A 15,262-nucleotide genomic window follows, 5' to 3' on the forward strand; every position below is an offset into this window, starting at 1 on the left:
TGGATGTAAAGGGGTCTTCACAAATATAGGAAGCTTTTGTTGGCCTATCTGGGCAATATGTGGAAACTCTCTCTGGCCATAATTTTCCCAGATACATTTATATATTCTTATTTATTCAAATTTTATTTGAACAACCACATGACCCTCCTTATTTCCACTGTATTCAAATACAATCATATGATCCTCCTTTTTTCTACTTCCCTCCCTTACTTGCCACCCTGGATCCCAAATAAAAAACAGACAGCGCATTTTAAAGAAGTTTTTAATGTCTTTTCAGTAATCTTGTATTGGAGCAGGGATCTTACTCATTTTCATTCCAATAAGTCCTGCTATATTCTCTGACTGATCCTTACCCACAGTCACCAGCAGAGAGCTACAGAGTATTAGCTATTTTCATTCACCAAATTGGCTTGTTTTTTATTTGCTTGCATAAATTATAAACAACAGCACAAAATCACACAACATAGAATCTAGAATAGAGAGGACGTGTTTCCTCTGGCCTCGGGGACACTATGTCCAAGGTTCCTTCTGCTTCCCCACAAGTGAAGCCAAGTCCTAAAACAGTTCCTTCTTGGAGAAATGGAGGCCAATCTGACTTCCCCACTGCCCCCACCTCATTGTTTGGGTTTTCTAGGAGGCTCCTGGCAAAGAAGTATCCCATTCTAGCACCACATTTGGGGAATAGGGTGTGGAACCATATCCTTAGGTGCAAGGCTATTGAGTTAAGTATAGCCATGGTCAGAAAAGTGACTCCAAAGGATATTGCCACTGGCTTCCACCAAAAATCGCCTCTTGAGGATTCCTTGAGTTACCAGATGTTGTTTAGGAATAGAATCTCCAGGGCTGCAGCCCCTCCTCCACATCTGACATATCATCTTTAACATCCCAGGTTCTACAGTTGGAGACAGGATGGGCAATGTTGCCCGAAGGACCTAAGGCTGAAGAGAAGTCATTCTGCTCTCCTCCCAGAGCTGCTCCTGCATCTTCATGTCACTCCAACAGTAGTAAAAGCCTTCTAATTTTGAATAACGATGGCACAGATCTGTATTGCACCTCTCTATATCTGCTTTTCAATAAGAATTAAGCTTCGGTGCTCCTGGGTGAGGTAGGTAAGTTCCATCAGCCTCATGCTGCAGCCCAATGAGGTTAAGAGACTTGCCCAATATTATCCAGCAGCTGAGTATTGTCATTAATCATCCTGGCTCTGAGCTCCCCACTAATGTTATGAGACATTGCTCTCTCCCAACTAAGCCACTAGGTACTGGGGGCCCTGTCAGCAAGGACCAATCACCCAATCACTTTTTAGAACTCAACCCCTAGCAATAAAAACTAAACGAACTCAAACCAGACTAGATGAATTGGCAATCCTGTCCTGCCCGACAAGTCACCTCCGAGTAAAAATAAAGTTTATAAAAGTAAATTATCTCATTTTTATAACTTAAGTGCATCAAGCATTTCCTTAAATAGAGTTCACACTGAAAATAAAGTTACTTTTGCTGTACAGTTGCTGCCTGTTACAATTAGGAATAAACTTTGATGATAAAGTATGAAAGGTTACACACACTCACACACACGTCCATCTGTCTATGGGCACATAGATGGATAGACGCATGCGCCTCTTGACAAGAGCTTCCCCAAAATGGTGGGAAGTTGTTAGGAGTCTCTAGGTATCTAATTTGCATGAGAATGTCTATATTAAAAGTCCCTGTTCTTAATGATAAACACGTCTTCATATCTAATGCTATGACTCTTATAGAAACATTAAACTATGCAATCCATAACGTATTCAGTCTTTGGAAATGCTGGGCTATACCATATTGTTATACAGCATCCCCAAGAAAGGCCCCTCCCCCACCCACTTCTTCCCTAACCTCCCAAACTAAGGCCAGTTAACTTCTGGTTTAATATGTTTGTTTCACTTGGGAGCCTAACCACTGGACTCTGGGGTGGACTCAAGAGGTGAAATAAGAATTCTGCATGGAGTAGAGGTGGTCGATGGGGTTCCCCACCCGGGACTGCAGGGGCCCGGCTTCAGAGGTTGCTAGGAAACAGTCACCCAGGTTACTGAGGGAGGTGTCATCACTATCTAGGTCATGGAAAAGGGGCTCAGCACCTGAAATGGAAATAAAACACCAGCATGAAGTTCATCTTTTATTGCTAGAAAAATGCAAATCAATTCAATGAATATTTATTGGATAGAGACTATATGCTGACAAAAGTAGCTGTTTGATAATAGTCCTCAAGAATCTGGCCATTCTTTTAAGCAAATAAGACTTAGGCATGCAAACACTGTAAAAATAGTACTTAATACACATTTACATATAGAAAGAAATTATAACAGAGAACTAAGCAGAATATAATCAAGTGCCACCACACATGGTCCAAAGGGTGAGGTGAGCAGCACAGTACATGATGCCCAGGGCTGAAGGGAAGCCATGCTGCTCCACCCCGGAAGTCTCCTTCCGTCTTACAATAGCAAAACCTTTGAATACTGACTGTTACTGACACACATCCACATCCCACCACCTCATCTGCCTTCCACTAAAGACTGAACTTCGTCGCTCCTGGATGCAATCAGTTTCATCCCACACAGGAGGAAGCCAACACCTAGTGAGGTTAAGTGACTTGTTCATTATTCTATAGATAGTCAGGAAAAGAATAAGGCAGTGTTGGCTGGAGTTACTATTCAAGTTTTCAGGGAGAAGGTTGAACCTAGAAAATGATGCTCTGTGAATGGTGAGAAAACATGAAACAGCTCCGCGACTGACCCATGAAGCTTCAGGTGAATTCCATGTTCAATATTCAATGAGCGTTTAAGAGCCAGCTTATAGTTTAGGGAGAACTTTTAAAAGTTTTGAGCTTAGAAGGCTGGCAAAGTGCTTTACAAATATCACTTCATTTTATTCTCACAACAACTCTGGGATTATTAGAATCTATTTTATATGGTATTTCTATATAATTTAATAGTGTATTATTTTACAGGTATGATTTATTTCATTATCTTTATGCTTATTTTACACAGGAGGAAACTGAGGAAGTCAGAGGTTAAGTGACTTTTCTGGAGCTAGTTCACTCAATGGGACCTCTATCTAGCATCTGAGTCAGCATTTGAACTCTTGTCCTTCTGGTTCTTTAGCCTGTGCTCTGTCCCCCAGGCCACCTCACTGTCTCATTAACTTAGTGCCCACAGTGTTCCCAACCCTACACTAGATTCTCTGAGAAATACAAAAGAAATAGATGACTTGGGCTTTGAGACAAGAGGTAACTCTTCACAATAACTAGAGGAAAAATTACAAAGTAAAATAAATAAATGTATAGAATGCACCAGTACCACCTGCTCCCACCCTTAGCTTAAGCAAACCTGATATATATATATGTGTGTGTGTGTGTGTATATACATATATATATATGTATATATACATATGTACATATAAATCTGATTCTGAGGGGGGAAACATCATTTTGAGGATAATTATTCACTTTACAAAAGTTTTAATCTTAGGATTTCTTTCTGTAGCAAGCTACCTTAGTATCTTTAAAATGTGAATTGTTAGAAGAATTGATTTATGTATATTTTTCCAGGAATAGAGCTATTTCATAAAGTGAGCTGTGTCTTTATGTTATGCAATTGAGATCATATCATACAAGGATCAGCTGAAGGAACTGGAGATGGTTAACCAGAAGAAGACAAGACAGAGGCAGGATGTGTTAGCGGCCTTCGAGTATTTGAAGGTCTGTCCCAAGCCAGAGCAATGAGAACTATTGTGTGGTTAAAGAGTTTAGAATTTAGAACAATAGGTCAAAGTTGCAGGGAGGAAGATTTTGACTAGAGATGTTTGAAAATGGAATCGAATTTTTCAGGTGTTAGTAAGAGTCCCTTCATGAGAGATCATTTAACAAGGCCTGAATGATTAGTTGTAGGTGGGACTCATTGGCCCAGAAATTCCCTTCCAATTCCAAGATTCTGAGATTTTATAAGTCTGTGATAGTATACAAACATGGTAGGATGGTGGGTAGGGATGGAATGAGGAAAGGAAGTCTCAGGACAAATATGGAATAAGTACTAAAAGGCTTCTTGTAGGAAGCCATGACTATAGATGATAGGATTGAGAATTGATTTAGATTCTAAAAGGATTTGAAAGATTATCCAGTCCAACAGATGAAAAAACTGAGGCCCAAGAATAAAATGACTTGCACAAAGAGCCAGGTCCTGAACTCAGCTTTCACCCTCCAAATCCAGTGCTCAGGTCATACATGAATCAATGGATTTTCCAAAATGGCTCCCTAAGTGAAAGTAGTAGCCCTAAGAATGAGAGAATCCAACCCGCTCACCAATCACCTCCTCACCTAGCTCCTTGCTTTAGTCTTATCATTTGTCATTCCATTTACTCATTTTTCTATGCTGGTGGTTGTTTCATCTGCCCCGATCAGCCTCTAAGTCCATCAAGGATTTCTTTAGTGTCTATTGCCTCTTTGGGGGCTCATAGAGGTCTCATTGAGTGAACCTGGGAATCACTGCTCACTATATTGTGGGATGTGGGGACTGAAAAACAAGATAAGGATTGTGATCTCCTCCCACACTCAAGAGAAGATATACATTATGACTTCCTAACTCTCTCAGGGTCTTCAAGTAACTCTTGGACTGTGAGTAAAGGGAAGGGAGCTGGAAGAACCCAGCAAACATATTCATGCACCTGGAATAGCTTTGTGTTTTGGTGAAGGACCCTGTTGGTGTCTGCTACCAGACAGCAGAGGGTGCTGGTGGCATACAGCAATTGGATGTATAAGGACACCAGTGAACAAAGGAAGTTGGTTGACTTAAGGTCCATAATTTGTGGTTGATGTTGCCATCATACCAATGGTTTGGTGTTTCCTCCTGCTTGAAAAAAAACTTTATATTTAGTCTTAGCAACTACTACTTTGCGTACTACTTATTGCAGAAATATTGGTCAGTGTGAATTTTTCTTTATAAAAAGCTGATGTTCTACATCCCTAATATCTGTTAAATCTCATTTTCCTGTTTTGGAGAGCAACTCTAGGCTGCAAGCCTGGTTCCTACCCCTGGCTCCTATCCACTAACCCAGTAAAAGTTACTTAAATGGTAAGTGGGGAGGATGGGTGCTTTCTGTAGCTATTTAGATCAGAGCTAGAGAAGATTCCCTACAGATTGAATGTACACAGCATATGTCTACTCTAATTGGGAGGAAAACTTTTTAACCATTAAAGGTTGATTTATGGTCCTTAGATTACATTAGAACACCTGCTAGTATTCACAGTAGAGAAAGGCAAGTACAAAAACTGCTACTTGTGTGTCTATCTCAGAGCTCATTACTTGCTTAATTAAAGAATCCTACCTTGATCAGAGGTATTAATATTAGAAATTATTTAATGAGCTCCTCTACTCACCCCGTCCTGTTATGAAAGAAAGGATCTGATAATTCAAATGCATTGTTGGAATACAACTAGTCATGCTCCTAGGTGGCCCAACGGATAGAGTGCCATACTTGGAGTCAAAAAGTTTGGGCTTATAATCTGGTCTCATATACTCACTAACTGTGTGACAGTGGGACAATCACTGAACCTTGCTCAGGAAGCAGCCTTGTAAAGGAAGGATGGAAAAGCCTATATGCAAGCAGACGGTGCTTATTGAATTCAGTCCTGGTACTGTTTTGAGTTTCTTACCATAAGGGTGCATGTGGTCTCCAGGCATCTGAGGTGGAGTGAGCCCTTGTCGAAAGGGATCTGAGTTGTACACGCTCTGTTCAATGGCCAGGAGCTGCTGTGCAGTTGGCAATGCAGTATAGGGATTCATGATCCCTTCCATTCCAGTACTCCCTCCACCATTTGTCTGAGCTGTAGGACAAAAGAGAGGAGAGATCATTCTCACTGATCTGGAAGAAGGGAGGGATTATCCTGGCTTAGTCTCACCCAATTATTTGACATCTCTTTTCCATTAGAATGTAAGCTCCTTGAGGGTCTTGATTTCTGCTTGTTATTTGTATTTCCCAACACTTAGCATAGTGTCTACCACACTTAATAAATGCTGATTGACTTGATTTCCTTCTCCATGAGGGTATAGCACATTGTTAACTCTCTCAAAGCAGTGCGTCTGGGGTGGTTAGTGAACCAGAGGACCCCAGATCCTTCCCTCACCTTGATATGTTATAATAAACAACACTCTAAGCTTCTGTTTCTTCATTTACAACCAAAAAGGTGATAAATACTTGTCATCTGCCTTAGTCTTTTGATAGCCATAGAGCTGTTATAAGATAATCTCTTGGGAGCTTCTGAATGAATGGCTCCTAGAAAGACTAAGTGCTTCTGCTCCCATAGTCCTTTGCAGAATTTTTTTTCAATTGCTCTTTTTAATTTAGGGGAGCCATCTTGCAAGATCATCTCAATAATGTCTTGAATTTTAAACGTGCTCAAGTTCTGGTCCACTGGAAATTATCATAATTAAATTTATTATTATTAATTGGCATTTATTAAGCATTTATTGTGTAACAAACATTGAGCTAAGCCCTAGGGATCCAAAGCAAAGCAAAAGACAGTCCATGTCTTCAAGGAACTTGCAGTTTAATGTGAAAGACAATGTATAAACAGCTTTGCACACATAAGCTATATACAGAATAAATTAAAGATGAATAGAGGTATTAGAACGGAAATCAAGAGATCAAATCTTTACTATAATGTTTACTATTTGTGTGACCTTGGTAAATCATTTGACTTAGATAGGCCTCAGCTCCCTCATCTATAAAATGACAGGGTTGGACTTCATTCAACAGTCTCTGAGCTCTATGGGGTCTAGATCTATGATCCCACAATTTGGAATCAGAGAACCTGATTTGAATTGCTGCTAAATGTCTGTGTAACTTTGAGCATATTGTATCACCTATCTGGACCTCGGTGTCCTTAACTGTAGGATGAAATAACTAGACTGGAGAATCTCTGTTCTTTCTACCTCTAAGCCTATGATCCTACTTTGCTTTTCAAAATGGCCTTATTTTATAGAGAAATGATTGGCTCAAAGACAAAGCCACTTCTCAAATGTGAGTCTCTTTCCACAGGAGCATGCAGGGTGGCAGGACTGAAGATACATTAGCCCGACATCTTTGCCAGCTTTTCTGTTCCTTCCTTCTCTAGCGAATCTCTATAATGACAGGGGTCCTTAATCCAAGAGGTAAGTGACCAAGGAATTCACTCTCTGTAGAAGGCCTCTGAGTTACAAACTGCAGAGCTAGGACCCCTCATTACAATCTAGAACCACATTCGGTTCAGTATCTAGCAGAAAGACATGGCACCAAAGGGATCTTGGGAGGAGAACCATGCTAAACAATAGGGACTGCATCGAGGAAGATGAGATGACACTAATGCAAGAATTCTTAAATTCATTGCCTCAAATGACCTCCTTGCAGAATCAGCAGATATATTTTTTCATGGCCAGAAAACAAACTAATAAAAAAATTTTGTAGGATTTTCATGTTACTGAAAGAGGGTAAATGATGGTGGGATTTTTCTTTAAGGGAGGGAGGGAAGGAATAAGGTTTTATATAATACCCATTATGTGCTAGGCACTATGCTAAGTGCTTTAGAAATATTACTTAATTTGATCCTCAGAATAACCCTGGGAGGAAGATGCTGAAATTATTTTAATTTGACAGTTGAGGAAACTGAGGCAAACAGAGCTTAAGTGACTTGCCCAGGGTCACACAGCTAATGAGTGTCTGAGGCTGGGTTTGAACTCAGGTCTTCCTGACTCCAGGCCCAGCCTTCTATCCACTTCACCATTTAGCCATCTCATGTCCCATTAGCCCAGAAAAGGAGAATCCCATCAGGAATGGACAAGCAGAGAAGATAATGCCAATAAGGGATCAATTTATGATGTCAAAAAGAGAAAAGGTTAAGAGGGCATTGATGGGAGTTAATGGCTACCAACACCATCATTAGATAGCCACCCTGCACTCTGCAGCTCAGGTATTCTTAGTTCTGCCACAACTAATATGTGACCTCTGGAGCAGGGAAGATGGCCCCAGTTCTCACTCTAAGGATGATAGGGGAGTCAGGTGATAGATGGAACACCACTCATTTCAAAGATCTATTGATGAGGAGTTGAGCTGGGGTGGCTTAGCGGTGGCTAGTGACATCTCCTACTTAATTCTTCGAGGAATTAGAGAAGGAACTATAGCACTAGCTGCTGAGGATGGGGCGTCCACCTTACCCGAACTCAGCCTTTGTGTATTCTGCTGATCTTGCTGTTGCTGCTGCTGTCGCCTTGCCAACTTCTTCATCTGGTGAGGAGGGAACAAGGGGGTTAGAACCTAGTCCACTTGCAGTAGCCTAATGAGATGGAAGACGGGATGGAGAAGGAAAGGTGAAGGGATGGCCTCTGAAATAAGACTGTCTGATTAGTGAAACCACTGGACCCTGCTTGCTCCACTTAGCATTTAGGGACCCAGACATTTTGGGGAAATGGCTCTACTGGGGACCTTGCAACTAGCTATATCTCATCTGCTGAGCTATTTTACAGACATGAAGACTGAGACATGGGCAGAGCTTTGTTTCAGTGCAAAAGACAGCATCTATGTTGGGAACTGGAACAACAGATTGGCATTTGAAACGTAATTTGAGACATCATAAATAAAGAAGTAAAATAATATATTATAAATATATATATAATAATGAAATAAAAATAAGTAAAATAAAAATTAAATAAATAAGAGACATAATTTGGACCAACTAGGATTTACTGAGTTCTCCAGCAGGGTTGAAGAGGCAAAGACTCCCTGAATGACCAGTATACAAGGTTTACACAAGTTTCAATGAGTAAGAAACAAGGTAGGGAACAAAGTAAAAGTTGATTGGTCAAGGTCCCTGGTACTTGGTCTCAAGGCTGGCCTGGTGTAATAACCCTTTTGCCCAGTTTCAGGGTAACAGGAAGCAGGAGGTGGGAAGGGACCGAGGCTGTTTTTCAGAACAGGATGAAAAGTAGGATACCATGGCATATCTTATTTGGAGTTACTTGTATTTTTTTTCATTTTTTAAAATTTATTTCTGGTTTTCAACATTCATATCCACAAGATTACAAGATTTTGAGTTATAAATTTTCTCCCCATCTCTATCCTCCCTGCCACCCCAAGATGGCATGTATTCTTATTTCCCCTTTCCCCATGATTACTTGCATTTTAAGTACCAATGGGAGACTACAGATGTGTAAACTAAGTGAAATGATTCTCAGAATGGAGGAGCTCTGAATCCACGATAGCCAGAAGGTAAAATAGAGTGGAGCATAAATAAATTTCCTTAATTTCCTGCCTATAATCATTGCCACAAATATTTGCAGGCTTACCCATATGTAATAATAACAATAACTCCTATTTCTATAACATTTTAGAATTGCAAAACCTTGTAAAAACTCTGTCCTCACAGTCCTGTGAAGTAGATAGTCAAATAACATCAGTCTGGTTTTATAGACAGTCAGCCTAATATTTGGAAAAATTAAGTGACAAGCATATGATCATACAGTTAGTTAAGTGTTGAATCCAGGGTTCCAACCCAGGTTTCCTGACTCTATAGATAGTACTCTTTGCTGCATCGTGTTGTATGGCATATGCACTCAGGCCGACCTGGTAGGTACGTAGAATAAATGGCCTGCTCGTTAGTTGTAAAAACCTGCCTTTAGAGTCACTTCTCATAGCCATAGAAACAGAAGATTTAGATTTGAAAGAAGTCTTAGAAATTGCCTTGTACCAATATCTTCACTTTATATGTGGAAAAAATAGAAGCCTGAAAAAGGAAATTGCCCAATGTCATATAATATAAATTGATTTTTTGGTTTGATCATAGACTTAGAAGCCAGAAGGGATCTTAGAAGTCATCTACTCCAATCCCCTCATTTAACAGACAAAGAGAGACGTAGAATGATTAGGTGACTTGCCAAAGATTATCACATAAAAAATGAGCCAGAGACAGGATTTGGTGCAGTCTTTTGAATTCCAGTCAATTCTATGATGGCTCTACCACAGGAAATCTTCTCTAGAAGGTCCACTAAAGTATTGGCTGGGGAAGGGGGGGGCGGTGACACATTAACCTATTAGCACATGTGATGCCATTAGTGTATACTGGCTGTTCTTAAAGAGAAAAGTCCTAAATGAATGGGAATGGGGAAGAAAGGGGTGGGGGGCATGGGCAGCTACCATAGAAGGCAAGCCAAAATGAGTCCCTTAGAAGCCAGATGGCAGTAGGAAAGCCTTGTCCGTGGCAATGGGGAAGATTGCCAAAAATGGAGAGGCACATACTGGAAAAGACCATGTGTTTGAAGTGAAATGCCCCCAAAACCCAATTCATCTGGAATTAGGAGACCTGGCTTAACTTCTTGGTTCTGCCACATGCTATCTGATTGACATTGGGCAATACATAACCTCTGAGACAATTTTCTCTTCCATAGGATAATAACACTTGGGCTACATAATTCAAAGAATTTTTGTTTTGAAAAGTGTGAATACCTCAGAGCATTAGAGAATTCAGTGACTATTACTTAAAGAGTCAGTTTGGTATAGGGGGAAGAAGACTAGACTAGGAACCTGTAGACCTCAGTTTGAGGTCACAATCCATCTGTTACTAGGTAGGATCTCAGCTACATTCCTGAGCCTCAGTTTTCTCAGCTATAAAGTAGGAACAACAGTCCTTAGACTATCACGAATTATCATTCAGCTGTATTGATGAGCATCAAACGAAACTTATTTTCATGAAAGCTCCATATAACAGTAAGGTATTATTATACAGCATATCTCAAAATTCCTAGTGCAGTTTTAAGTCTTAATATAATAACAATGATAATAATAGTATAACAAAATTAATTAGTTAATTAAAAATAGTAACCAGTCTGCTTATTTGGAAGTCAAAATAAGAGCTTTTTTTTAATTAGTTGTTTTTGTTAATGACTTCTATTTACACTAACCAAAAATGAAACTTAAGAAAACTCATTTGTATATGGAGTCCCAAAAGTCACACCAAGACTTTTGGGACACAGTGTATAAATGTCACTTATTATTATTTATTATTATTATTATTTCACTAGGCTCAGTCTTGAATATATCAATCAGAATTTACAATGTACTTTTTAGGAGAATGTTTACTATATGCTTAAACTATGCTTAAAGCCTCACCTTATAACCAGCAAACATTTCTCCAGACATATGATAGGATGCATCTAGTCGGTGAGCATATGATTAACTAACAGGGCCCCAACAAATGATCTCCTGCTATCACTAATTTTTTTCAGGGACACAGTAATATCTCAAGGGATTTGGGTGATATAAAGTTCAAGAGGCAATTTACCTTAGCTCTCTGATTTTGGAACCAAACTTGAACAACACGAACACTCAACCCCGTCTCAGCAGCCAAAGTCTCTCTTACCTTTAAAAGATGGAAAGTTAGAAACATTAAAATTTCAAAAAAGGGAAAGATATAGAAGCATTTCTTAATATATTACATGCAAATATATTACCTACATTTATCATGAATATACCTTATTTTCCTCTATTAAATAGATTTTTTGGTGCACAGGTTTTTTTAATGGAGGGGGTAGGGAATTAATAGTTTTGAAAAAAAAATTGAAATAATTTATTCAAAATTATCATAAAAGAAGAGGAAGACCAGCTGAGTGTTTCTTTGGTCAATAACTTAGCATTAAAGAATTATGAAACTGAGCAAAACTTCATATGCGTAGGAAGTCCCAAAAGTCTTTGTGTAGTGTCAAGCTTTAATGGCTTACCAATGCACTAAGACTTTTGTGATATCCTATGTAACTTTTTCATATGTGTAATTATTTGATGACACACATAATGTATCATCAAAGCAATTGAACTCGACATGACTATGAATTTGTGCCTGGTCACTGCCGAAAGGAATTAGGAATAGAAGAATAGAGGGTAGATGGAAGATAGAAGGTAGAAGATAAAAGAGACATTTTGTAATAATATCAGTGGAAGGAGAATGTTTGTCTGAACATGTTGAAACATACATCCCTTCTCATTTAGCATTTGACGTTAAGTGCTAGTTTAGAACATACAATAAGCCAGCGAATGGGTGACTTTTGATAAGTCTGATGATGTGCTGTAATTGGAGCTGAAAAAAAGCATGAATTGTAAGTATATATATCACACAAGAGGTCAATGTCGGTATCTTCCTAAAGACCTGGCTAATGGTCAGAAATCAAGTAATCCAAAGCATAAGAAAAAACCCCTCTTTAAAACAGAATTCACCAAGTACATCTCATAAGAAACAAGCATGAACTCAAAGGTTTAAAACACCTCAAGGAGGTGTTTCCTGCGGTTTGAGTTTACATTGAACATCAGCCAACTCTTCCAGAAGATGTTGGACACTAGCCCATTGTCGAACATTAGCCGTAACACATTTATTAACAGACACACAGAGCTTGAGGGTTTCTGCAAAAATTACCGTTAAAAGAGACTTACTGCTTTTTGCTTTATCATTGTCATTTTGCAATTTAATTTGCTTTGAATGCTGCCATATCTTTCCCTTGATTTATTTAGAGATATCATAGAGTAGCAGAATGAGTGTGGAATTTGAAGTTAGCAGAAAGCTGGGTTCAGGACCCTACCTTTGATGCCCCCTGCCAGTGTAAACATAGGCAAGCAACTTAACCTCTGGTCCTCAATTTCCCCATCTGTAAAATGGGGATAATCATACCCTTTGCACCTTTCTAATGGAGCTTCTTACATTATGTTTGGTGCTAGAGTTACTCTAATATGGAGGTATCAAACAGGCTGCCTACAAACTGCATAAACCCCACAATATTTTTAAAGTAATATCAAAAAATTTATAACAAGTTTCTCTGATAAAGACCTCATTTCTCAAATATATTGGGAACTGAGTCAAATTTTAAAAAGAAGAGCCATTACCCAATTCATAAATGATCAAAGAATATGAACAGGCAGCTTTCAGAAGAAGCAATCAAAGCTATTTATAGTTGTATGAAAAATATTCTAAATCATTATTGATTAGAGAAATGCAAATTAAGACAATGCTGAGCAGCTTGCATTACTTATATACAATGATTAAGCATTTGGAGGGGAATAGTGAGAATGGAAAGTTATTTTATGTTTATGCTGTGGCAAAACCTGTCATCTATGTTTTGATTGGTCAGGGAAGACTTGAGATTTCAGAAATAAGCTACTTCCCTTAGAGGATCAAAGGAAGCAACATTAGTAATGAGAGCAGGGAGAGAAGGAAGATCTCCCTGAAATTTTTTGTATAGGTCCAAGAGGGATGTGAAACTAATGTTTAAATTAGTTTTTCCACTACCATGATAATAACCAAGCTTTGCCTAACTCTTGACCGTATTTTCTGCCTGTATACGTCCTCATACCTCAGAGTCCTTTGTCAACACATCCCTTTAATGCATTTATATAATGAAGTTATCAGTGTTCGCATCTTATCTTCCATCTGGGCTCTATACTTGCACCTTAGCAGGGACCCTGGTTTATTTAAACTTTGAAACTTCCCCAGTAGAGTGTTTGGTATAATGTAAGTATGTCACTACTTATATAATGAACAAATGAATGAATGAAATGAGTTTAACTTATATGCATGGGAGGGACAGGAGGGTATGTGTGAATACAAATTTAAAATCAGCCTTAAGAGGACCTGCACTGTCTAGGGTTGGACAAGTCTTTCCTGATCCTCATCAGAGACAGACATGACACAGATGTGGGCGATTGCTTCCCTCTTCCTCCTTAAAGTACCTTCCTGCACGGCTTGGAGGAGACTTCAAATGAGGCCTTGAATGCTCTTCGCTGTTGGGTGGTCAGGATGGTCCTGGGGCGTTTGGGGCGTTTGTGGTCCTTGCCATCCTCAGCGACCCCCTTCCCTGTTCCATGGCCTGCCTTGCAAAGGCTATCTTCATCATCGCTTTTCCCTGAAAGAAAAGAGAAAGTCATGTAGAGAGTCTATCGAAAGTCTCTTATTGGGATTCATGAGTGGGAGCGTGGGGTTTGCCCCAAATAATTGCCCCAATCCCTCAGCCACAGAGCTGGCCTTATATATCTTCAGAGTAGGTGGTTGTAAATGGTATGATTTCAGAGGACCAAAGAATGAAATTCCTGATCAAAGACACACACACACACACACACACACACACACACACACACACACACCCTTCTCATCTGACACTGCTCAATCCCTGTAAGAGCTGGTGATTTTTGTTGTTGCTTATTACAACTTCTTGAAAAGGATCATGGGCTTTGAGATGTAAAGTGCCCTTGACTTTATCTAGTCCAAACTTGTCATTTTACAGGTGAAGAAACTGAGGTCCAGCTGGGTGAAAATCACTTGCCCAAAGGCACCCAGGTAGAAGTGGCTGAGCTGGGATTCGAATCCAGATCCCCTGACTCCAAATTCATTGTTCTTTCCATTGTGGCCTGTAAGACTAGCACTATAGGGGTTTATCGTGTCTTCAGAAGAACAAAGTCTGCAAAGCTAGTAGCTGTCACCAAGTGAAGAGGGGTACCCTCTCATCAGCAAAGTCAGCATTTAGGTCCCCCCAAGCCACAGAAAATATAAAGTAAAAGCAGGCTATCCTGTCTCATTGACTCATAAAAGTTTAAAATTTGAAAAGCTATCAGACAATTTTATAGTAACTTTTTGCTAGAACATGACTATCAGAATAACAATATAAAATGGTGGCATTCACCATAGGAAATTGATAAACAATGAGATGTAATATGGCTGAAAAGAAAGACCACTGCCTGGATCCAAGATGCACTATGGGCTTTCTCTCTCTCAGAGTAATTATTACCAACCATAGGTTAACTTACTGTAAAACTATTGTTTTTCCAGGTCCAAGCTTTGAATCTTCTCTTCGTCTTGCTCAAGAAAAGCTGCTTCTGAACTCAAAAGCATCATCAAAATGTATTTTGCTTACCTATTTATTCTAATTATTCTAGCTTTGACCAGTGGGGGGGATAGTAAATGTTTAACAACTGACTCTCCGGGGGGAAAATGTACGCATAATACACTTTCAGATTTAATTTATGTTATTAACATTTCCTCCACCACTTACTTGAGTGATCACAATCAACAAAACAATATATCTGTAGTGTTTGCCACTTTTTGAAGGGTAAACACTCACACTAAAAATTTAATAACCAGCTGGTTCCACCTGGCTCCTGCACGCCCCTGAGTTTGACCTTCATCAATGTTGTTGCTCATTGGATTCAGTTGTATTTGACTCTTCATGACC

At 39.4% G+C, this 15,262-nt stretch overlaps 1 protein-coding gene across 1 annotated transcript in view; it reads right to left on the minus strand.

Moving 5' to 3' along the window:
• Positions 1-253: 253 nt before the first annotated feature.
• Positions 254-15,262, minus strand: part of LMX1A (LIM homeobox transcription factor 1 alpha) — a 191,426-nt gene continuing 176,417 nt past the window's right edge. Inside the window, exons 5-9 of the mRNA XM_036757916.1 lie at positions 13,767-13,939; positions 11,338-11,415; positions 8,219-8,288; positions 5,683-5,853; positions 254-2,113 (exon numbers count right to left, since the gene is read on the minus strand). Coding sequence (XP_036613811.1) covers positions 1,953-2,113; positions 5,683-5,853; positions 8,219-8,288; positions 11,338-11,415; positions 13,767-13,939 — 653 coding nt within the window. The 3' untranslated portion in view covers positions 254-1,952. The remainder of the gene's footprint in view (positions 2,114-5,682; positions 5,854-8,218; positions 8,289-11,337; positions 11,416-13,766; positions 13,940-15,262) is intronic.

Source organism: Trichosurus vulpecula, chromosome 4 (assembly GCF_011100635.1).
Source record: "Trichosurus vulpecula isolate mTriVul1 chromosome 4, mTriVul1.pri, whole genome shotgun sequence".
NCBI lineage: Eukaryota > Metazoa > Chordata > Mammalia > Diprotodontia > Phalangeridae > Trichosurus > Trichosurus vulpecula.